Raw genomic sequence first — 22,778 nt, forward strand, 5'->3', positions numbered from 1 at the left:
GCTGCCCCCCGAGCCTGCGGGCGCACCGTCAGCCCCCGGCGCCCTCCGCCCCCCGAGGTGCCTCGGCGGATCGGGGGGTGCCCAGGAGCTCCTCACGCTTCGGACCTTCCGACCCGAGCGGGATGCGGGAGGCCGAGCGCGGTGCTCGGGGGTCCGCACCCCTCTGGGAGCGGGGGGCTGCCTGGGGGAGGCTCGGGGGAGAAGCACTGGAGGGGACTGCTCTCCTCCCCACCTCTTCCCCCGGTCACTCTTACCCTCCTTGGGATCCTTCCTGCTCCGGGACACCGCTCGGCCCTTTCTCCCAGAGGAGCCTGTACCGCTCAGCTCCCCCCACGTGGACCCTCCACCAGCCCAAATGGCAGGAACAGCTCCAGAGGGAGGGACAACAGCAAAAAAACCCAGCTGCCCGTTTAAATGCCCCCTCCTACCAGGCCAGACACATGCTCCCTGTAAGCGATACTGCCCAGGACCCCATTTGTCGGGGTGGCAGTGCCGGGGGAAGAAGGGGGGTGAGGGAGGAACAACATCTGCCCGCCACAGGAATGTGGGCTGGTGGGATGGGGTCCTGTTTCACTACAAGGCTTCGCAGAAGCCCCTGAGCAGGCAGCCGGGTCCAAAATATGCTTGCCTGTCATTCTGTGCCAGCGCCAGCAATTGCCACCCTGCTCCCACAAGGGCCAGGAATGCAGACCAGGCGGACCGCCAAGGAGAGCAAGCAAGGGATGCCCCAAGGCACGAAGCACAGAGGAGCAGACGGGCACTTCCCTGGGGAAGAGGTGCTATCTGGCTCCATGCAGGGCTCCAGAGCAGGCTGGTAACCAGTGTCCCGTGCTTTCCAGCTGTGCTCCCAAGCTGAGCTAGCGTGGGGCAAGCAGCCAGGGCCCTGCAGACCAGGGGAGCGCAAGCTAGCTAGGGTGAGGGTGCAGGCAGGAAGGTCCATGGCTCACGTCTGTGCCCTTCTGCTTCCCTCCTGTGCCTAACCTTTGTTTTGTTCCTGGTGGCTGTCTGGCTTCATTTCCTCCCCTTGTTGTTCCCTTCAAAAATCCTGTCAAGGCCCAACTCTTGGCTCCCACTCAAGCAGAATTTAGGAGAATGAACAGACACGAGGGACTGAAAGCTACTGCTCTGTCTCCCAGCCTGCCTGATGCAAGCTGTCCCTTGTCCAGCAAGTCCCATCCAAGGGTGGTTAGTTCAGCCAGGGTGACCTTTCCCAGCCCTGTGGATTCCTCTTGGGGAGCCAGCCATGGATGAGGAAAGCGGGCTGGTCATGCCTCAGCATAGAGATATCATGTGCCGAAACCAGAAACAGTGCTCTGACGGCTCAGCTCCAGGCCCCAGGAGCTGCAAAGACTGGGGCTGACGTCAGCCCCTTGGGACTGGCCTCCCAGAGCCTCCCAGAGCCTCCTGGGCTCCAGGTCTGCTGTGGTCAGAGGACTTTGGCACAGGCGCATCACTCTGCTGTGTGCTGCTGCTGGCCCTGTGCTGGCAGTGTTACAGGGAGTGGGAAGAATGCAGGTGAAGGAAGCAGGAGCCAAAGCTTTGCTGCAGCTGTGTCAGGGTCTACGTTTCCCTGGGAGGGAGATTCTCCCCTTTTATCAGGGAGGCAGCGGGTGCAGTGCTTGGCGTGCTCTTGAGACTCCTGGGTTCGCTGTGCTGCAGCTGATCCCGGGTAAGTCACTGCCTTGCTCAGTGCCTTGATTTCCCCAGCAGTACAGCCCCAGTGGGAATATCCCCGCCCTGTGCAGAGGGCCCTTGCAGCATCCTGCCTCTGAGCAGGCTGGGGACCACTGCAGCAAAAAGTGCAGTGTCCCTGGTCAGTGGCAGTGTCTGCAGTGATGGAGGGGAACGGAGATCTTATTCCCCAGGGAGCCTTACCTATTCCTAGGAAAAGCCCTGTCTGCGCCAGGGGAACCACTCATCCTCCCATGCCTGCCAGCGGAATCCTGTCCTTGGGTCCCATGGGGAAAGGGAGGTGCCAGCCAGGTGCAGAGGTATTGCAGCACGTTCCTGGGGGCATTGCGTCTGAGGGTTATGTGGCAGAGGTACAAAAGGAGGGCAATGGAAAATCCCTTGGGAACTGAGGGGCTTCAGTGTGTGGCCTCTGCAGAAACCTGCTCCTTCCCAGGGAGCCAGCACAGATAATGGCAGGAGGGGTTGCCCTGCTGGGAGAGCCAGATGCTTGCAACACCCCAGCACCGGGTGGAAAGTGGGGCAGGGCTTGTTTGCCAAGCTCTTGGGATTCATAAAGAGGCAGATTTTTTTTGCCTCTGCCAAAAATGCAGAGGCGTTGCTGAGCTGCTTTCCTGATCTGGAAGGTCAGGGGGTTTAGCCTCCCTTCACAGTTGGGCAAAAGCACAGTCTAGGGAGGTGATGGGACTTAACCCTGCTCCTCTGGTGAGTCAGGCACAGAGCTGGGAAGAGAATGCAACCTCGAAAGAAAACAAAATCCCACCAGTATCTACTTCCAAGCACAAGATTTAGGGCACTGGAGTCCTGTACCCATGTGTCTCCTGGGCCAAAGCCTGTAGAGCCTTGCTGTAACCTGATCCACGGAGGACTTTCTGCTCCTGCAGTCGCTGCTCTGTCTCTCAACACTTTTTCTTGTCTATCCTTCATCCCTCTTTACCAAGGGGCTCAAAATCCCTCACCAGGTGGCCGGCTCCTTTTTGCTGGGTGCATATCAAGGCTGCTTCTTTTCAGACATCCATTTTCTTTATCGTACCAGTTGCACAATGAAGTATCCCCTATTTAATTGCCAGCAAGGGCTGGGATGCACTTCCCAAGCCCAAACAGAGACCGTGTACCCCTCCGTAGCACTTGTTTCTCTCAGGTGGTCAGTTAGCAGCTGGACATCAGCAAAAAAGGAGCAGGAGATGCCCCTGGGTGGTGCAAGGCAGGCGCAGCGTCCCGGGAAACTTGCGGATAGAGCAGCGGCGGCAATGGGAGAGCAGGGCTGGAAGCAACCCAGCTGCAGGGGCTGTCCTCAAGCTGGTGGCAGGACTGTGCAGAGCTGTTCTCTTGTCTTCTCCTCCCTGCAGTCCCAAAGCCCTGAGGATTTGGCTTGCCCAAAGTCCAGCCCCTTCCTTCTTGCTGTTGAGCAGGGGTGAACTCACAGCCCACACGTCCTCTGGGCAGATCCTGGGTCTGGAGCCAGCCGGCGCCTCTGTCTCCTCTGGGAGAGGACAACCTGCTGGGAGGCCACCTTAGAGGAGGCATGGCTGGAGGGTCAGGAGTGCGGGACACGCCAGCCTTTGGGCAGGACGTGGCTGTGCTGCCTCCTGGTGTGACCCCTCTTGGTCGCTGCTGCTCATTGGCAGAGGGAAAGCCGCCTGAGCAGCCTTGTGCCCTGTAAGCCGACAGGCAAAGCTGGCACAGGCTTTGAGAGTGGGCCAGATCCCTGGCCGCTGCCCCATGCCAGCACCCAGCCTGCTCCCAGGAGAGCATCTCTGCTTTGCGGGAGGGCAGGACCCTCGTGCCACTTCAGAGGCAGGTGCAGGGGACAGAGCAACCATCGGCACCTGCCAATGCTTAAAGCAGCTGTCGCATGGTTAAGGCTCCAGAGGATTTAGCAGGGAGCAGGGATGCTGGGAAGAAGGGCATGGCCCTCGGGCATCTCTTCCACAAGGCGTGCAAAAGATTTGCTGCAAATCTTGCTCTGGGCATAGCACTGGGAGCTAATGGAAATGGCAGGGGGGAAGATGACAGGCAGCCAAGAGTCCTCTCTTTGAGGATATCCCACCCATCTGGCAGGGACCTGAGACAGTGGTGGTGGGGACGACACCAGTGGCACCCAAGCACCTGGTCCCATGCAGGAGGAACGCTGGCCATTCCTGCCGGGGAGGGATGTAAGTGCTATAAATAGTTTGTTTAACACACCGTGGCCAGGCTCTTGAAAGCCCCGGGCCAAGCACATTCCCTGTTGCTGGCGCTGAGACAGCAGCTGTTGAAAAAAGCTGAATCTAACAGCTGCTGCCTGGTGCTCTTGGCCCCCACCCCATGCCCCCAGCCCTTCCGCTCCTCTCCGCGGGCTGGCTGAGCCCATGGCATCCCTTGGCATGGGTGCTGAGGCTCACCAAGGTGGTGCCAGCTCTGAGCTGGTGTTGGTGCTGGTCCCCAGGCTGACGGTGTGTGAAGGATGCTACCACCACCTGGCTGCTGGTGCTGGAGGGGCAAGGAGGATGGGGAGCGGGCTTTCCTCCCTGTCGGCCCTTGCAGCAGTGGGGACACTGCCGAGCCTGGCTGGGAGCTGTGAGGCCATGCCAGTGGCAGCTGCTGCCCATGCAGGTGCCCTTGGCTCCGGTTCTCCCCAGCGCCAGCTTGGGATGCTGGGCTGGGCCAAAGCCCCCCGCCCACCGGCTCTGCTCGCACAAAGGCCCCTTGTGCCCACAGGACTGACATTCCTGCAGCCACAGGCCCGTGACAGAACGAAGCACAATCGAGAGGCAGACGGGGCCAGAGCCCGTCTGCCGGGGCAGCTGGTGGGGCCAGGTGGGGCCGGGCTGCGGTCCTGCCCCCCCTTCCCATGCCTGGAGGATGGACATGAGCAGCTGGTGGGAGAGGGGGGACCCGCAGGTCGGGCAGGCGGCTCTGGGCTGTGGTAGGCAGGAGCATAGGGCACGAGGTGCCGGAGGAGATGCCGCGATGCTGGGGAGCAGGAGCAGTGGTGCTGTGCACCCAGTGGGTACTGCCTGCCCACCTTGTGCACTCCCACCCAACACAGACCTGTGGGGTAGGTGTGGGAAAGGCAGGAGTGGTCTGGCTCTTGCTGGCTAGTGCCCATTGCAAGACAAACCCAAAGCTAAGAGCAGTTTTGGTCACATCTGGCCCCTAGCCCCTCTTGCTCCTTCCTCATCTTACACCAGCATTTAAGGACCCTGCTGGGCCTCCTCCTTGTCCCCTTTGCAACGAGGGGGATGAGCCATGCTACTCTTCATTAGCTAGCAGCTGGGGCCCCCCTGCCTGCTGACCCCCTGCTGATAGTGGCCTGCCAGCTGCCAGGGCTAGTGAGGGAGGGGATCTGCCAGCTGGTGCCCAGAGGGAGGGAAGGAGGGGGGCTTCTGGTAAGGCTACGCCGGAACACCTGTCATCCCAAAGCCAGGGCATCACTCTGCCCTACAATTGGGCCTGTGTGTGCATGATGAGGCCCTGCAGCTGGGACAGCGATGACAGCTCTGCATGCCTGCCCCTGTCCCATCCCCACCTGAGCCCTTGTTTCCCAGGGGCTTTGGGGTTGCACAGAGGAGCAGGGAGCCCGGGCTGGCAAGCCCTGAGGTACCCCACCCCACAGCGGGTAGCTCAGCTCACAGGTAGCCAAGAGCCAAGTGCAAGTAGCCCACCTCCATCCAGCCCTGGGGAGCCTCCGGAGGAGACGGCAGCCTGGGGAGGTGACTGGGGGGTTCCTCCCTCCTGCCATCGCACCTCAGCTCCATTCTGTGCTCTGAGCCAGGTTGGCTTGCCCTAGAGCTGAGTGCTACCCCACTGTGGGGAGACTGGTCCCAGAGAGCTGGGCTGGCACAAAGGGCACCCACACAACAGATACTGAGATGCCAGGGGGGATAGGGTGTGCAAGGGTGCTCCTATTCTAAATACTGAGCACCTCTGGGGCCATCTGGGTTGTGATGCCCTTCTGGGGTGTCAGCAAGGGGCAGGATGCATATGCTGACAGCAAGTCCTGCTCTGAGCCATGCAGTGAAAAGCCCCACCACCTGGCCCTCCACTGTCATTTTCCTGGAAGGCTTTTGCCTCCAGCTGTAACCCGCATGGCCTCAAAGGAAGCAGGGCGTAACATGGATGTCCCACAGCCCCTACCCAGGGTCACATACCTTGTGTGGTCCCTCCCTTTCCACGGTCCAGAGCTCCAGGCTGCCCTCCAATCCCACCCACTCCATCCTATCCAAGCGGAAGCTCTTTCCCCTCCCCAAACTCCCCGAGGCACCTCTCTTTAAGAGCAGACCCCAGCTCTGCCCCCAGCAGAGGAGACTATGGCAAGGGGCCAGCCAGGGCAGCAAACCGTGATCAATGTTAACCCACCCAGCGCAAAATCTGCTGGGCCAAACCGAGCCTCGCCAGCTGTCTTCAGCCACTGCTGGGTTGCTGGTAAGGCAAAGGGGCGGCGAGTTTAAACTGCTCCAGCTGCTTGCGTGGCAGAGGCACCCAGTGGTGCCCTGGGGAGGCCTTCGGGACACCATGACCAGACCCAGGGCTCCCCTAGCTGAGTGGGAGCATGGCTACACCCACATCCCCGGGGCACAGGCTGGGGTGAAACTGCCCCGGCCCCCCCATCCCAGCCTAGCAGTAACACACTCTTCCTCCCACTGACACCAGGGAGCAAGCACTGGCTTTTCCTCTACTTGAAAAATCCCTGGGATAACCGAACAGCCCTGCTAACAGCACGCTGCTTGCTCTCACTTTGAAGAGCAGTGCTCCCTTACACCTCTCTTACATGGTGTTGCCCCCGTGTGTCAGTGACAAGATGCCCCTGCAAAAGAAGAGGTGAGTTTTATAAAATCCTAGGGGATATGGATGCTCCCATCCTCACGGCAAGACCTGTACCTGGTGGTGCTCCTCTACCCATGGCCCAGGCTGGGCAAGCAGCATGCCTTGGGCTTGGCTCCGCATCTCATCCCCCCAGCCCAGGCCACAGTGAGTGGAGGGAGGACGCGACCCCCAAGTCACTGCCCAGGCCACACGTCCAACAGATCTTGGTTTATTCCCGGAGTGCGCAGTGAGCGGGGGTGAGGAAGCGGAGCTGCCGGGCTGGCAGCAGTGGTTATTGCTGCAGGTGCATCCTCCAGCGACGACAGGGGTCTGGGGGAAGCTAACTGCCTGACTGCCTGCCTCTACAGGGCAAAGGATGGGCCATCACCCACTGCCAAGCTGGAGCCACCCCATTATCCCAGAAGAAGGTGAGGGGAGTGGAGGAGCACAGAGAAGTGCAAATACGCTGGCACTGGAGCCCATCTGCACTGGGCAAAGGAGCCCCAGGGAGGAAAAGAGTGTAACAGTGTGGGAGGGTGAGGGAAATGGGAAAAAAACCCAACTGTATGCAGGAGAACATTCCCTCAAATCACCATCCCCTCCTCTCTGGGGGAAGGCATCCCCTCTTGGGTGTTGGTCCCCGCCTGCCCTGCTATGGGCCATAAGCAGGGGCAGTGGATGCCGCAGGAGCTCCCAGGTATGGGAGGGGTGGCCAAGCTGCTGCGACGGGCATTGCTGTGCCCACATGGAAGAGAGGAGCTTCTGCTGCACTACAGGGTAGCATGTGTTCACATGGCAGGGGAGCCCCCAAGCATTCAGTGCCTGACCCAGTGGTGGGGCAAAGGCACGGGCATGAAGGTGGGAGTGATGTGTTGAAGGCCACGCAGAAAGAGCCAGTGGACTCCATGCTTTGGTCGTGCTTAGTGGTGATGAGTGCAGTGCAAGGGCTTCAAGAAGAAGAGTATGGCCTTTCCTCCCCCCAGAAGGCCACTCGAGCTCCCCAGGAACCTGCTGCCTCTGCCTGAGCAAGGCAGTACCTGCTGATGCTCCCAGGTGTGAGCAGAGACAGGCAGGGATGAGACAGCACTAGAGCAAGCAATACGAGTCGCCCCTCTCTTCCCCCTGCAGCTCCTGCCTCTCCTGGCTCTGCAGCCAGCCCCCAGCCTGCTCCTTCACTCCCATCAAGCTCGGTGCAGGGATGCACAGGTACTCCATGCTGCTTGCCCTCCTCTTGTTCTGGGGTGGGGAGAGAGGAGGAGGGGAGTGGAAAGAAGCCCAGCCCAGAAGAGGAGAAGAGCATCCCCTGCCTGCCTTGACCCTGGTCCACCCGAGAGGGTGGTGTAAGGCTTGCCGGGAGGCAGGGCTGGTGGCTCAGCGTGGGATGGAGCAAGGGGGGAAGAGCATTCTGTGTCCACAGATCCAAGGGGAGGCACTTGGAGGGGGACTGGCCCGCCGGGGTGTCACAGCCATGGTGAATCTGTCGTGGCTCCTAGCCGCACATCGTCAGCAGCAGCCACTGGGAAGGAGAGGGAGAAGGGATGAGCAGGGGTTGGTGCATTTCTGACATGCCCTCATGCGTCAACTTTACCAGCCCTCCAAGAAATGATGAGCCTGCAGCAATCCCTTTTCTTATCTTCATCTTTTATGGGTTCTTTCCCTACCCAAGGGACTGGAGGGCTTTCTATCACCCAGCCTAGGTGCCCCATTCACCCTAATGCCTTGTCCCTTTGTCTCCCACCCCACCCCCCACTGGGCTGAGCTCTCACCTCGGAGAGGTTCATGATGGCGGTGCCAGTGCCTTCGGGGTCCATGCTGTGGAAGAACCCTGCAGGGGCACAAGAGCAAGGTGAGCAACACATCTCTCTGTCCCCACCCTCCCTGCCCCAGAGCCACCACTCACTGAACATGGCCTCCAGCTTCACAAGGCAGCAGACAAAGTTGTCAAAGTCCACACCCATGTCAGCGTCTGCATAGCGGGCCACCACCACCTGATGCAGCTTGTTGTTCAGCTTGAAACCTGCAAGGCAGAGAAGAGTCAGCACCCCAGGGAGGCAGGAAAGGAGGGTGTAACTATGAAAGTCCATGCCCCCACCCAGAGGGACCACCAACCCACCCAAGGAATGGCACCGAGTCCAGCCTCAGCAGGAAGAGGGGATGCCCTCCTTGGAGCCATATGACTAGTTAGCTCACTGATCCACCCCAGGCCTCTGCTTCATCAGGATGGGACCCTGCAGGTCAGAAGACAGAGGCTGGGACCACCTTGTGTGTGTCCTTAACTCCGAGGCTCCAGCACTTGGCACAGCTGGGATGGAGAGACCCCAGTGCAGACATGGGCCTCATCTCACTTTCACGACAGGTTGGCTCCAAGCACACAATATAGGCTGGTTTCACTCTTCTCCAGCTACTTGGGACACGGCTCCAACAGCATGAGCCCCGTCCCCAGCCCAGCCCCATCCTGCCCCAGACCTACCGGCTGACTCTAGAGCCAGGCGCATCTCATAGGAGCTCATGGTGCCCGACTTATCCAGGTCGTGCTGGCGGAAGATCGCCTGCAAAAACATCATAGAGGATGTGAAGGGCAGGCTCTCCTGTGGCCTCCAGCCTGGCTGCCCCCTCACCCTGCTGCCCCAGAAGGGGTGCTACCCCCATGCAGTGTGCCATACCCCCCGCTCCTCCTCACCAGCCAGCTCCGGATCTTGTTCCACAGGATCTGGAACTCCACCAGCCCAAGGCGGGCACTGCCATCTTTCTGGGAAGCAGAGGGTCAAGGAGAAAGCAGCCAGCAAAGGGGGTGGTGTAAAGGCAAAGCCATCGGATTCCAGCCATCTGAGGCAACAAAAGCCTGGCCACACTTGGCCTGCCCAATTTTCCCCCCAGCTTCCCCGCTCTGTCCTGCAGCATCAGCAAGATCAGAGCCTGCAACCCAGCGGGGAAACAGCAATGCTTAAACTAGCTGCCATGCCACTCCCTGGGAGCAGCTGTGCTGCTCCTGTAGGAAGCACATCGCTGTGGTGTCCTTGGAGCAAAACTGGGCTGGCCTGCAGCAAAAGGGGATGCTGCAGGGCCAGGCTAGAGAATGGCTTGGAGCTGCTCCTCTACCCACACCTGACCACTCAGCTGCCTGTCCTTGTGCAAGCAGAAACACACGCCATGGCTCCTGTCACTTTACACCTCTCATCCGCAACTGCTGCACAGGATGGTTTGGGGGAAAAAACCCAAGAGCCCTTGTTCCCTTCCAGGAGTGTCTCAAAGGCTGGGTGGCATCATGGCACGTCAGGCTGGGGAGCCTGTGGGGAAGGGAGGCACAGGGCGCTTCCTCCCAGAGGGGAAGGTTGAAGGCCTGAGCAGGGCTAGGCTTCTGGTGGCAGAGCCAGGGCCCAAAGCAAGCAGGGCAACTGATGACCTTTTCCAAAAAACCTGCTGCTAAAGCCCAAAGGTGTAGGGCAGGTGGCCCTGAAGCCACAAGGACCCCTTCCTTCCTTCCCCTGGTTGAACAGCCTCAGCAGGGCTGGAGAGCCAAGCCCCAGCTCCTGTGTAGAAGTCTTGCTGCCGGCAGGCTGAGCGCCAGGAAAGCTGGCCCCTGTCCGCAGCACCAAGAGGATACATCCATCAGGTTGACCATGTTGCGGCAGGAATCTAAGCTGAACCCATCCGTCTTCAGATCTTTGTCTGAGGAGGAAGGAGGAGGTTGAGCATGTGCATTAAAACCCAACCTGCTGAGCAGGCCTGAAAGGGCGGGAAGGGCAGCACTTACGTCTAGCAATGACTCTGTTCAGAATAGTCCGGAGCTCGAAGACACTGATTTCCATGTCCTGCAGCAGGAGCAGAGTTAGCAGCACCCCTTGCCTGCTTTCCACCCCACTTGTGGCCATTCCTCCCCACCTAAACATCTCTGCCTTAGTCACAACACATCAGGGTGCCATTGCATTTTCTGCATGCCCAGAAGAGTTTGGGCCACAGCTGGATGCCCCTTCCCCAAATCTGCTCCCATCACACCACCCCTGGGGGCAGCTGGGCTAAGCCGTGTAGAGATGGACTTGTCTGCAGCATGGAACTGAGTGAGCGTGGGGTAGGCTGGAGGTCTCACGGCCAGGGATCCTATCCCATTCCCTCCCCAGGCCAGGGCCTCCGACGGCTCAGCGCAGCTGTACCCACCTCCCCTGCCAGCTGCTGGAACATGTTCTTGAAGCCATCCTCTATGTCATCCTCAGTTATTTCCTCCTGGGGTGACACAGGCCAGAAAGAAGAGGTTAGTGGTCAAACCTGGGCTCTGCCCTACCTCCCAGGCTCAGCAAACCCAAACTGGAAGGGAAGCTCTTCTTTGTTCATCTTACCTTTGTTACTTCCCACATCCCCATCACCTCAACCCTGCTAGCCCCTTCCAGCCACAGTGACACACCTCCTGCCTGCAGCTCCCCCTCCCAAGCCCCAGAGCCTTTGTACCAACTGAACCAAAGCAGCAGCTCCTACCTCATCTGCCAGATCTGCAGAGATCTCCTCGTCTAGCTCCCTGGGGGCAGAAAGGAGGAAAACAGTGATGAGCGGGGTCCCCAGCCAGCTGGCTGCCTGTGGTGGGGAAATGTCCCACCACTCACAGACACAGGGCGTCCCCTGGCCAGGGAGGGACTCACGCCGTGTCCGACTGCTTCTCGGTGAAGACCCGCAGGATGAAGTCAGCCTCCTTGTGTGGCTCGAAGGTGGAGGGCACAACGATGTACTCACCGGGGGGCAGCCGGATCTGGTTGCTCACCTCCCGCAGGTTGATAAAGGTCTCAGACCGTGCCCGGGACTGGTTTCGCAGGAAGAAGTCCTTCTTCAAGTGCACGTTTTGGGTGCCCTGGGCCTGGGGGAATGAATGCACTTGTGGACAACAGCCCCTCAACAGTGGTGACCCACAGGGAGCGGCAAGACCAAAGCCAGCCCCGTTAGACAGGACATCCCTGCCCTGCCCTATCCTGCCCATCCCAGCAGGAGCCATCCCTCCCACATGGAGGTGCCCAGCACCCATTAGCACCCTAGCCACTGCCAGCAGGGTGGGAGCTCCCACACCACTGGGTGCACATGTGTGCATGCATGTGCATTAACCCATTCCTTCCCACTCTTGCGCTCTCCTCCAAGAGTGGGTAGGCTCCGGCAACTCAGGACGTACCTCCTCAGGAACCTGCAGGGAGGAGAGAAAAGGGGGGAAAAAAAAAAATCAGAATCCTAGTACCTGCCCCCAGCCCTTACAGCTGCATGGAGCATGGGACAGGGGACATTAACCCACAGCCTTGCCAAAGCAGGTGGGAAAGGTTTCCTTGAGGACTGCGGTGCCAGGTTGAGGCAGGATTGGCAGGGCTGAGCCCATCCCAAAGAAGCAGCATCGGGGTGGGCAGGGGTTACCTCGTAGACAGCAAAGCCGATGGTATGCATGTCGCCCCCCACCCGCCGCTCCCGCCGCCGGTGCTTCTGCATCAGAGCCACCAGGAAGCTGCAGGCCACCTCGTCGTCCCCAGGGTCATCATCCTCTTCCAGCAGCTTGATCTTAAACTGGGGGTTGATCCAGAATGTGGCTGGAAGAGGATGCGTGGTTGAGACACCTGGCTCCATCATGCTGCCAAGAGCGGAGGTGCAGAGGGGAGATGTACCTGGGTGATTCCTGCAGCCCCCGGCAGTGCTCCCCCGGCGCCATGTGCCCTCGAACACCTGCGTGTGCCATCTGCTGAGCTCGTCCTTGGTGAGGGCGTCGGGGGTCAGGTTGCAGATTTCCAGCCTGGAGAACTCCCTCATGAAGTCCCGGAAGGACATCCTGTGGGAGGCAGGCAAGGGCTGAGGCCAGGACACTGCTGGCAGGGAGGGAGGAGAGTGCAAGCAGCTCCAGACCCAGCCAGCGTTTTGGGAGAATTAAGTGACAGCAAGATCTTACCCTGAGCAGTTATAGCTCATTTAAAGCCCGCTGCTGGGTTTGGGGAAGAAGAGATGTTTACCCTTCCTAGATGTTTATTTTGCATTTAATTGGGCTGAATTTCCTTGAAGGGACGAAAATTATTAACTAGATCAGATGAGAAAATGCTAGCAGGCTCTCCAGTGCTGGAAAGGCAGCTCATAAAGGCAGGTCATGTGTTTCAGGTGAAGTAGGGCCACAGGATCTCTCCCCAGCTCCTCTGCTGCTTCCCAGGCTGGCTGCTGAAAAAGAGCAGCACTTTTGCACTCACCAGAACTCCCCATCCTCCATTTTCAGCTGCAGCTCTTCCCTGTCGTCAGGGTCAATGTTGTTCCACTCAGAGGAGCTGGAACAGCAGGAGAGACAATTAGATGAGGACTACTCAAGGTGAACTGAGAGCACTTCAAAGCTGGCCCTCAACTACCCCCCCTCTCTGATGTGAAGGGCACTGCACACTGCAAACTTCCGCTTGGCAGTGCCGTGCACTCAACTGCCGTGTGTGCAGTGCCTCCTGGCCTGCCAGTGGCGGGACTGAAGTCCCATCTGTCCAGCTCACCCATCGCTCCAGGCTCCGGTCCACTCCACCTGACCCCAGGGGTTCCTGATGCGGATGAGCTGTTCCTGCTGACCCCGGTAGTTCACCTGCCAGTCAGCAGACACAGGAGGTTGAGCCTATGACACTGTCCAGGCTATTTTATTGCTATTAAAGTCTCATCTAGCCAACTCACATCTCTGAAGGCTGTGACAGAATAGGCGTGGCCCTTCACCAGCTTCTTGAAGGTCACCGCTTCCATATCAAAGGCACTTGTGATCTGAGGAGAGTGTGCAAAGCTCAAGTGAATATGATAAAATTCATATAGTCCTATCCCTACTCCTTCCCTCCACCATGTAGAGAATCCCCCTTGCTTAGCACTGCTCCAGTCAAGAGAAGCAGCAGGTACCAGCACCCTCTGCTCAAAGGCTGCTGGCTGAGGACAATGTAAAGACAGTTTCCCAGCCAGTAGACCCTGAAGATCCATCAGGCAACTGTCCAAACTTCAGAAACCAAGAAAAGGATTTCACGAGAGGGAATGGATGGAAAACCCACTCCAGATAATTCTCAAACGCTGACATAAGACATGGCTAGAGCTATAGGCAGACCCTTGTTCTAACAGCCCACACTTGAGATGGACATTCCCGCTCCATCCAAAAGAGCCTGTTCACAGCAGCTGGGCTGCAGCCCCATGCACTGTGCCCTGGGGCTGACATGCTGGCTCTGGAAAGGGTGCTCTGCTAAGAGGAGAAAGAAGTAACCTCCTGCCTGGTGTCCCAGTGAGGGAACTGCTGACACAATCTCAGGCTGCAAGGCCTCGCCTTGGCCACCACTGGGGCAGAGCCCCTGGCTCATCCCGGCACACCACTTACATCGATGGAGCAGCCCAGCAGGGACCCCCTCTCCAGTGCCTTGCGGATGATCTGGCCCATGTTACGCGGCGGCCGCTTGAGGTCATACATCTCTGCCACGCCGCCGGTGAAGTCCTCAAAGCCCTCGGTGGTGCTTCCCCCCGAGAGTGCCTCGTAGCAGCCATTCAGCCTGAGCACCGTCAGAGAGAGGGGCGCGTGAAGTGACAAGGATGTAGCACACTGCTGCTCCCCAAGCACCCAGCACAAGCAGGGCTAGGGATAGAAAAGACCCCCTCCCTGCCACCCCGCACAGTGAGCTGCCCTGTCCCCCACCCGCCCACGTGCCCACCACAGGGGTACCCACTTGGCATAGGCCTTCTCCAGCAGAGCACTCCAGAATTCAGTGCACTCTGCCGAGTGCACGAACAGAAGCTCCCTGTCCTTGGTGGGCAGCTGGTCATCCACCACCACGTCCACCCACTCACCGAACTGCCAGATCTGAGGGATCAGAAGAGAGTGGAGTGAGCTCAGAGCATCACACGACTTGCTCATCCCTACCCCAGAGGGATGCCCTCAATGCACTGCCCTCCCTCCTGTCCCCAGCCCACCACCTGTGGAGGGCCAGGAGTTCCCAGCCCACCTGGAAGTGGAAGATGCCGGCATAGTCCTCCTGGAAGCTCTGCCCGTGAGGCACCACACGGTGCAGGAGCTCCTCATTGAGTGTGAGGGAGCCGATGGCAGCCAGCAGCCAGCAGTCGCCTGGGGAAGGAGAGGAAGCCAGTGTGAGCACCCACCACCTCCCTAGCTGGGGTGGTAGGTGGTGGATGTGTAGGAGCCCACGGCATGCTCTCCTTGCAAACAGCTCAAAAAGCATGTGGAGTAACCAGAGAGGGTCCAGCAGACAGAGCTCAGGGAGCCAGGCTTGTTCAGCCTGCCTCAGAGAGAAGTATTAGCTCAAGGCAACAGGGAACAATCCTCCCTGACCTGGAGCCTGTGTCCAGACCACCACGTACAGTCAGCACCAACAGCCCCCTTCTGCAGCCGTTTATCTAGACCCTCCTGGGACTCATTCGTATGACTGCCCTCCACATCTCAGACAGGGAGTTCTGCAGTGGAATTACATTTTGCATTTAAAAAACCATTTTATCAAACAAGAGGTTTAATGCTGCTGCCCCAGCTTCTCAAATTGCAAGCAACACCACCACACTTTTCCTTCCAAGTGCTCTTAACCGCAAGTGCTGCTCCAGGCCAGTACTGCGCTTTAAATTCTTTGCCTTGGTTCCCCTTTCTCTTTTGCCTTTGAAGCCTGTCACACCTTAGCCTTGAGCCTGGATAACCTGTACCAGGCTGTGGTTTGACAAAATGGCATTTCAGACTTTTTAATGACCAATTGAATACCGCCACAGTGCTCTGGGCTGCTACGTGCTCCAGTTACCACCTCAAGTTTGTTCTAATTACTGGATGCATTAAATGTGGTTAGCCCTGAAACCAGTGTGCTATGTGTGCTAAGGTACACAATACTCCCAATCAAGTGCCCAACTTGATCCAGATCAGGATGACACTCCTGCTGTGCACACATCGACCCATTTTCATGGAGCCTTAACCTAGAGCCACCAGGAGGCACAGGGTATCCCCTGCCTTCCAGTTTCTACCGCACTAAAATGGGAAGGGAGCCTTTGGTACAGAGATGGTTGTGCAGAGGCTGACATGAAAATGTGCTGCGTGGGCCTGGGGAAAGGTGCTGTGAAACTGGTCCACCCTCAACCTTACACAAACATGTCTTCTCCAGCCATGCCAACCCTCCCCAGCCACTGCTCTCCAGACCAAGGTCTGGGGACAGAGCCCCAGCACTCACCCAGAGCCCCCTGGCAGATGTCTGTCCGGGTTGCACCGCCAACAATGAACTGAGGGTCATCCACTAATTCCTGCAGGAGGAAGAGAGAATCAGATGCTGGTGCTAGATCTCGGCAGGGCCTGGGCTTCTGGGGGGCTGGCACCCGCTGCAGTTCTGAGTCAGGGGGAAGGGTATATGGTCCCTGAGAGTTGCACCCCACCTGCCCTCTGCCAGGGAAATCTGCTTGACAGCAACCCCAAGGCCATCACAGTAAGGCTAAGGGAAAGCAAGACCTTCTGCCATAGCCATGGGAGGACACAGCTAGATAGACTAACGGCACTCCCCTTGCACTTGTGGCACCAGGGGATATACACCCTCAAAAGCCCCAGTCACCGAGGGTGATACATCCATGCCATGACACCCAGAAGCAATGACATAGCCCACCCATTTTAAAGCCCATGGTCTGCTGCCCAGAGAAAGCAGGGCCTGCTAGACATGATGCTTTTCTGAGCAGACACTCATAGGGCATTGCTCTAAGCCCTTGGGAAAGTGGGCTATGAAGCACATGAGGGACTTTGAGCACCGAGAGGAGCAGACCAGGGCCACACTGCAGCTTGGCAAACCACATCAGTGCAGACATTGCAGGGTAGGGATGCCAGCCCAGCCCGAGGAAAAGCAAGCCCAGCACTTACCGACGGACGCTTCCACTCCACCCCCCGCGTCTTGCTGGAGTGTGGCCCCAGCTCCTTGAATCCAAGGGCAGAGGGGCCAGCTGGGAACTGGGGGTCCCTAAAGAGGGTGCCGCTCTCAATGCACTCCTGTTTAAGGGCCTCATAGTCCTGGTTGAGGTACTTGATAGCATTGTTGTGTTGGCCAACCCCCTCGGCTCTCAGGCGGTCCCTCTGCAGACGGGCAGCCATCCCACCGAAGGGCATCATGGCTGGGCACCGGCAGCGCTACCTTCAGCTCCGCTCCCTGCAACAAAAGAGGCATGGCTGGGCTGAGGCAGGGCCCGGTACCCATGCACCCCCTGGGGACGTCAGCCTTTTCACACAGTGCCAGGCTCAGAGGCTGGATCTCCAGTTCCCCACCACCCCCACAGCAGGGATCTTCTCCGTCAGCATTGCCCTGGGACAGCGAGCAGAGCTGCCACATAGAGCATCCCCAGGGTGGGCCCACACACCAGGAGGACCTCCCCAAATCCCATCCCTAGCAGCAGCCCCATTCTGATCCATGGCCTCCAGCCCGGCCATCGCAGCCCTGCTGTCTTTAGGGGACACCGAAGGAGCAGAGTGGCTTTGAGGGCCAGCTACAAGGAGGCAGCTCACTGGTGGTCAGGCCGTGGCTCTCCCATCCTGTCTGTCCCTGCTGCGTGGAAGGGCTGAGCCCGGAGGAATTTCAGACGCTTTCCGCCTCCGACAGCCTCTCCTCCCGGCGCAGCTTTCCAGGACCTTCCCTCGTCCCAGCTCCTCCTCGCCTGTCGCAGCCAGGAGGGCGTCAGCGGCCGTCCCGCAGCTTTTCCCAGCCCTGGGCCCCTCTCCCTCTCCCTCTCAAGCCGCCCCGGCTGCCTGAGCACTGAGTCAATAGGGCCGGGAAGGGAGGAGCCCAGTGGGGGGCAGAGACAGCTCTGTCTATGGGGCCAGCGGAGGAGAAGGGAAGGAAGAGGCAGGAGGGACGGCCCTTCCCGGCACGCACACAGGCAGGGTGACTCAAGCCTCGCCGACGGCCAGTGGAGCAGCCTGCTGGGAGGCACTGGGAAAGGGATGTGGCTGCAGCGGGGCACCCCAGCACCAGGAGACCGGGGCAGTGCAGACCCTGCAGAGCCCCCCCCCACCGCACCGGTCCCTCGCCCCGGCGAAGGCCTTGCCACAGGGGCTTCCTCCCAGTGGCTTTAACCGGCAGCTCATGGCTCCGTGCTTCGAACCGGCATGACACAGCTGCCGGGCGTGCCTGGCCCCGCTGCCCTGCCCCACTGCGCCCGCTGCAGTGGGGCAAGCCCCAACTCCCCTCCCTGCCCCTGGCTGCCCTCAGCCCTGCTCAGGCACCCGTGGCAGGAGCCGGCGCTCGCGCCCACCGCGCCACCCAGGCTGGAAAGGGCCTCCGGGGGCTGTCTGGTCCAACCCCCCACGCAAGCAGGGTCACCTGCAGCAGGGCCACGAGGCAGGTGCCACCACCATGGGCCCACTGGCGTTTGCGGCTTACCCTGCCCCACTCCCCAGCCATCTCAGGTCCTGCTCGGCAGGGCTGGTGCTGAATACTCTGGAGGTTTCTCCGCACGAGGCAGGGGAGCAGTCCTTGGGTAAATAACCCGGGAGCCAGCAATCCACTAGAGCAGCAGGCTAGGATGCCAGTGCTGGCCTGTGGCCTCCCCAGCGCCCCGTCCCAAGGGAGCAGGGTGCAGCCTGGCTCCGGAGAGGCGTCTCTCCTTGTCCTGAAGTGCTGTGATAGTTAAGGGAAGGCAGGCAACAGCAAAAAGGGTGCAAGCTCTTGGCAGGTGCACGGGGCATAAATCTAGCTGCTAACCCAAGGGGCTGCCCGAACCAGAAGCTTTTCAGGAGGAAAATCTGCTCCTCCCCATCACTCTGCCTGTCCTGGGATGCTCTAAACCCACTGTCCTTCTCAAAGACAGCACCAGCCCTTCTGTCCTCTACAATGGCCCCAAATCTATGGAGCTCAGCCCTTTTCCATCATCTCCTCCCCCCCAACTCCGGCTCCGCAGCCAGCACCCTGGCAGCCTCTCCCAGCAGCGAGGCACTTGTTGCCTACAGAGCTGGCTGGAATGACTCTTCTGATCCGAGCCGCTGCCCAGAGCCCGGGGGGCTGCAGGAGGAGGAATCCCAAATGCAGCCACCCGCACAGCCTCCAGCTCCCACCTTGCTACTTCCCCAGCACTCACACCACAGCCTGCTGAGGGCCGCAGCCCCTGCCAGGCTCCCTGCACCCTCTCCCATCCTGCCTACCGGCACTGGACATGGCCGCGGACATGGGGAGCTGTGTGCAGTCCAGACGTGGGCACTGTGTGAGTTATTCTTAGCTCTGTGGCTCAAAATACTTGGGAAGGCTGTGCTTAGCAGCAGACGGAGGTCGCGCAAGCGCAGAGTGAGGAAAAACATTTCAGACCCCAGGATGGGACAGGAACCATGCGGGGCTTTAAGCAATGGGGTCAGTTGCTGACACCCCCCCCAGGCTGATGCTGATGGACCCTGCAGGTCCTCTACGGGGTGAGGAAAGGGCGTGCAGAGACAAACCAAGCCCCCAGGGCAGTCTTCCACACCAGGCAACATCCAACCACAATATGATGCTTTCCAGTATCAGAGGCACCTCTCATCCCTCCAAAGTGGGAGCAGAAAGATATGCTGGTGCCCTGGATACCTCGTGCACCTTAGTGCATACTGAAACCCCCCTGGACAGCATCATTGCTGAAGTCCAGCCAAAAATCTCTGCAGACTTCTGCTTTGCCAGCTGCTCTTGGAGATCGAAGGAAGGGGGAGCTCCCTTCTTTAAAACCAGCCAGGCCGAGCCCAGACACCGCATCCTGCCGCATACTCAGCTCGGGGCAAGGAACCACAGCCACCCATAGGGTGCCACACTGCGCAAGCAGCTCTCAGGCCCAGCCCAGCCCTCCGGGTGACAAAAATCTTCATTTCCCACAAGCTCCCCTTTTATGTTCCCGCATCCCCTCGACGAAATCCGGAGTCGGCATCGCATCCCGGGTCGCCGCGGTACCCAGTTTACTCGCCGCCCTGATTGGGAAGCCTCCGGGTCTCTGCGGCTGCATTATCTAATGCAAAAATCCCCGCGGATAAAAAGGGGTGGAGGAAGGGGGGCAGGGATAGGGAAGCCTGGAGCAGCTCAGAGCCCGGGGGGCCCTCGCCGTCGAGCGGGCAGGGCGTTCGCCCCCGCGGCGGAGGAGCCTGCCCGCCGGGCGGCGGGGGCCCCTCCGGTACTAACCCCGTGCTGGGGGTCGGATAAGGGTAAGGGTGAGGATGGGGAGGGGGGGGTGGACTTACGGAAGCTGCCGCCGCCACCGCCCTGCCCGCTTCAGCCCAGCCCAGCCCGGCTCGGCTCGGTACGGCCCCGCGGAAGGTGGGGTTTCAGCGGGCAGGATGTGCGAGCAAAGGCGGGGGGGGGGCGGTGGGAGGGGGACTTAAAGGCGCAGCGACCTCTCACAGCTACCGGGAAGTGATTTAGCGGGGCTGCAGGTGCGGTCCTGGCTGCTGTCACCCCCTCCCAGCTCCCGGGGATGGAGGGGTAGCGCCGGGCTGGGCGCGCTCCTTCCACCTTTGCTCCGAGCAAAGGGCTTGGTGCACATGGAAACCGGGGCTGGAAGGAGAAGAGGAAGCGACTCCTCTGGGAAAGTGTTTGAGGGTGACACGGCACTGCCCCAGCTTTGCTAGGTGAAGCTCTGTGCTGCGCCTGGTCCCAGGGCTTGTTGACCTGGTGCCACGGCTGAGCATGGTGGCCCCAACGGGTGTCACCCATCATGGGGTCCTTCTCCTTCCCTTGTGCCTGGGGAGGCTATGTCTGCACCGCTTCACTCCTGCAAGCCCAGGCAGTCATGGCCAGCAAGCCCACCCCACCAGCTGGCCCTTGCTGGGCAGGGCCCATCCCGAGCAGGTCCCACTGCCCTAGAGCTTCCTGCAGCAGGGCTGCCCGTGCGTGCCCTCCGTGATTCACTGCACAGCTATGCCGGGTGGTGCCGTTGCTGACAGGCATAGCCACAGCGGGGCTTGGCACGGCTCCACGTAGTGTGGTGCAATATGGCTTTGTCTGGCATGGTATGGCGCAGCATGGACTGGCACAGCTTGGCCTAGTGTGGCTTAGCCCAACATGGCTCAGCACAGCATGGCTTGGCCTGGCAACACCAGCTCAGCTCAGCCCAGTTCGGCACAGCCTGGCCCAGCCCCACCTGCCCCAGCCCCAGGAAGAAGCTCTGCACTGCCATCCTTCTGGTGCCAGGGCTGAACATGGTGATCCCAATGGGTGTCACCAACCATGGGGCTCCTTCTCCTCCCCTTGTGCCTGGCTGCAGCTAGGGAGGCTGTGCCCACACTGCCTCACTGAAGGAGCCGGCACCCAGCTGCTCCCCCAGGCTTCACAAAGCACCTACTTTCTAACCCATCCCACCCCACCCCAGGCAGGCAAATCTTTGCTAAGCAGGGAGCAGGTTGCACAAGGGGTTAGGAGCTGTGTCCCTTGCCCAAGGGAAGGGCAATCAGGACACTCAAAACCAGCTGTAGCATGGTCCTGCTGCCACACCCACAAAGGAATACTCTGGCTCTGGCCCTGTCCCCATCCCCACCTAGGAGAGCCTGCCACAGGCAGCTTGTTCTGCCCACCCTGGCACAGAGGAGGCTTTGGGGTGTCTTGCTCTGGGTTGCCACAGCAGCTGCTCCATCTTAGCCAGAAGACAGCTGCCCCACTGCCTGCAAGCTGGAAGCAACAAGGGGGGCCCTGCTGGGGTCACCAGCCAGCTCTGCACCAAGCTGCAGACAGCAGCGTGCTTTCAGACAAGGAGCAAACAGACCTGCACCACCAGGGTTTGTTCCTGCTTTGAGCTTGTGCCTGAATGGCTCTGCCAACTTTTTCTTTGGCCTTGACCACCACTGACCATCCTGCCTGCACAGATCCGCTCCAGACACTGCCCATCCTTGTTGTGATCCCATTCTCCTCCTGTTCATCTCTTGCCTCATTACCCCTCAGTGGCCTTTAAAGCTGCTTTCACAGCTGACTCTCCTGGGGTAGGAGACAGCTCCTGCATAATCCTGTCCTGCAGGCTGTCCCATGTCCTGCCCCTTGTGCTTGGGAGCAGTTTCTTGTTCTCTTCCCTCAAGCTTCACTTTGCAGCGATGCCTGCAGGGATTTGGCAGTGCACACCATTCCTCTCTCAGTTTTTGGTTCTTTGTCTGTGCCCAGGCATTGCCTCTTCCCAGTCCTCTGGCTGCGGGCTGCCAGGGGAAGGAGAGTTTTTTTGTCCCCTGCTCACACTGTGCCGCTGGCACATGAAGCCACAGAGCCTGAACACAGCAAGGTGGGAACGGAGGTGGGAGCCTGGGGTCACTTGTCCATCTCTGAGAGGCCTGCCCCATACCTCCCCTCTCCGTTGTACCATCCTCCAAGTAACAGCCACTGTACACAAATTAACGAGCATGCAGCAGCTGCCTGGGAACCATCCCTGCTCCAGCCTGCACCAGAGAGCAGCAGGGAGCAGTCCTGGGGGCTGGCTGCTTGCTGCCTGCCCCTGTGCTTGGAGGATGGCTGAGCTACAAGCAGCATCACACAACAGGAAAGTGTTCCCAGCCAAGCTGTGCTCCAGGGATCTAGCATCCCTCACCCTTTCCCAAAGGCTTTTAGCTGTCCACCCAAACAAGGCTGGGAGACAGGTTCCTGGATGGAGGGGGCAGGAGCAGTCACATAAATTGCTATTGGGACCATAGGGTTGGGCTAACATCTGCTACAGAAGCTACCAGTAAAACTCCCCTCCCCTCTTCTCCCACACCATTCCCAAAGCATCTTTCCCCATCCCAGCCTCAGTGCATGCAGCTCCCCATCCAACTCGCTTTTAGCAGCAAAGCTTTCGATGCCTCTGCAAGCCAGAGGGAGAGCCCACTTGGGCTGGGACCCGTGAGACACAGCTGGGTTCCCAGCAGCAGGGCAGGGCTTGTACTCACACAGGGGGACCGCACAACCCCCTGCTCCTCCTTTTGCACCACGCACGCTCCTGCATCCCTGCTGCAGCTGGGGTCCTCTCCTCCCAGGTCCCAGCTCCCAACCCGCTCCACAAAGAAAAGACTGCAAGAACAATAGCTCCTTTTTTTCCTTTTTACTTTTGTACACAAATATATACAGGGTATTATACACATCTCTACACAGACAGTGCCACTCGGAACACACAGCTCTCCGCGGGCAGAGCCCTGACAGCCACAGAGTCCTGGGCTACAGCCGTACCTACAGAGACTGGAATATCCCAGCCCGCCTGCTGGACCGGGGGCAAGGGCAGTAGGTGGGTGCAAGAATAGGGAAGCAGGATCAACATTCTCCCCCCCCAGCCTGGGAGGGGACCAGGAGCTCTCAGCTCACATGCTCATTTAATTTCTAGCCCATCCCTGGAGGGGACAGGGTGACACTTACTATGCCCCTCTGCACCCACATGCACTCCAG

At 59.5% G+C, this 22,778-nt stretch overlaps 1 protein-coding gene across 1 annotated transcript; it reads right to left on the minus strand.

Moving 5' to 3' along the window:
* Positions 1-7,558: 7,558 nt before the first annotated feature.
* On the minus strand, positions 7,559-19,687 carry CAPN11 (calpain 11). The gene is made up of 22 exons (XM_010581165.1): positions 19,628-19,687; positions 16,310-16,592; positions 15,639-15,708; positions 14,424-14,542; positions 14,148-14,281; positions 13,805-13,973; positions 13,129-13,212; positions 12,957-13,042; positions 12,672-12,746; positions 12,105-12,265; positions 11,860-12,029; positions 11,627-11,638; positions 11,109-11,320; positions 10,948-10,987; positions 10,633-10,698; positions 10,232-10,289; positions 10,082-10,146; positions 9,158-9,226; positions 8,948-9,026; positions 8,378-8,494; positions 8,244-8,302; positions 7,559-7,993 (listed from the first exon to the last, which is right to left on the minus strand). The coding sequence occupies exons 2-22, from the start codon at positions 16,553-16,555 to the stop codon at positions 7,967-7,969; spliced, it is 2,118 nt and encodes a 705-aa protein (XP_010579467.1). The 5' UTR covers positions 16,556-16,592; positions 19,628-19,687; the 3' UTR covers positions 7,559-7,966.
* Positions 19,688-22,778: the final 3,091 nt, after the last annotated feature.

This window comes from Haliaeetus leucocephalus, unplaced genomic scaffold (assembly GCF_000737465.1).
Source record: "Haliaeetus leucocephalus isolate CR32 unplaced genomic scaffold, Haliaeetus_leucocephalus-4.0 Scaffold752, whole genome shotgun sequence".
Taxonomy (NCBI): domain Eukaryota; kingdom Metazoa; phylum Chordata; class Aves; order Accipitriformes; family Accipitridae; genus Haliaeetus; species Haliaeetus leucocephalus.

What these genes read in the sequence shown, in the direction of transcription:
- CAPN11 (XM_010581165.1), bottom strand. Translation starts at nt 16,555, where the DNA reads ATGATGCCCTTCGGTGGGATGGCTGCCCGTCTGCAGAGGGACCGCCTG. An exon ending in CCGGCATCTTCCACTTCCAG is followed by an intron (nt 14,282 to 14,423) that starts GTGGGCTGGGAA and finishes CTGATCCCTCAG; the next exon opens with ATCTGGCAGTTCGGTGAGTG. An exon ending in GAGAAGCAGTCGGACACGGC is followed by an intron (nt 10,988 to 11,108) that starts GTGAGTCCCTCC and finishes TTCTGCCCCCAG; the next exon opens with GGAGCTAGACGAGGAGATCT.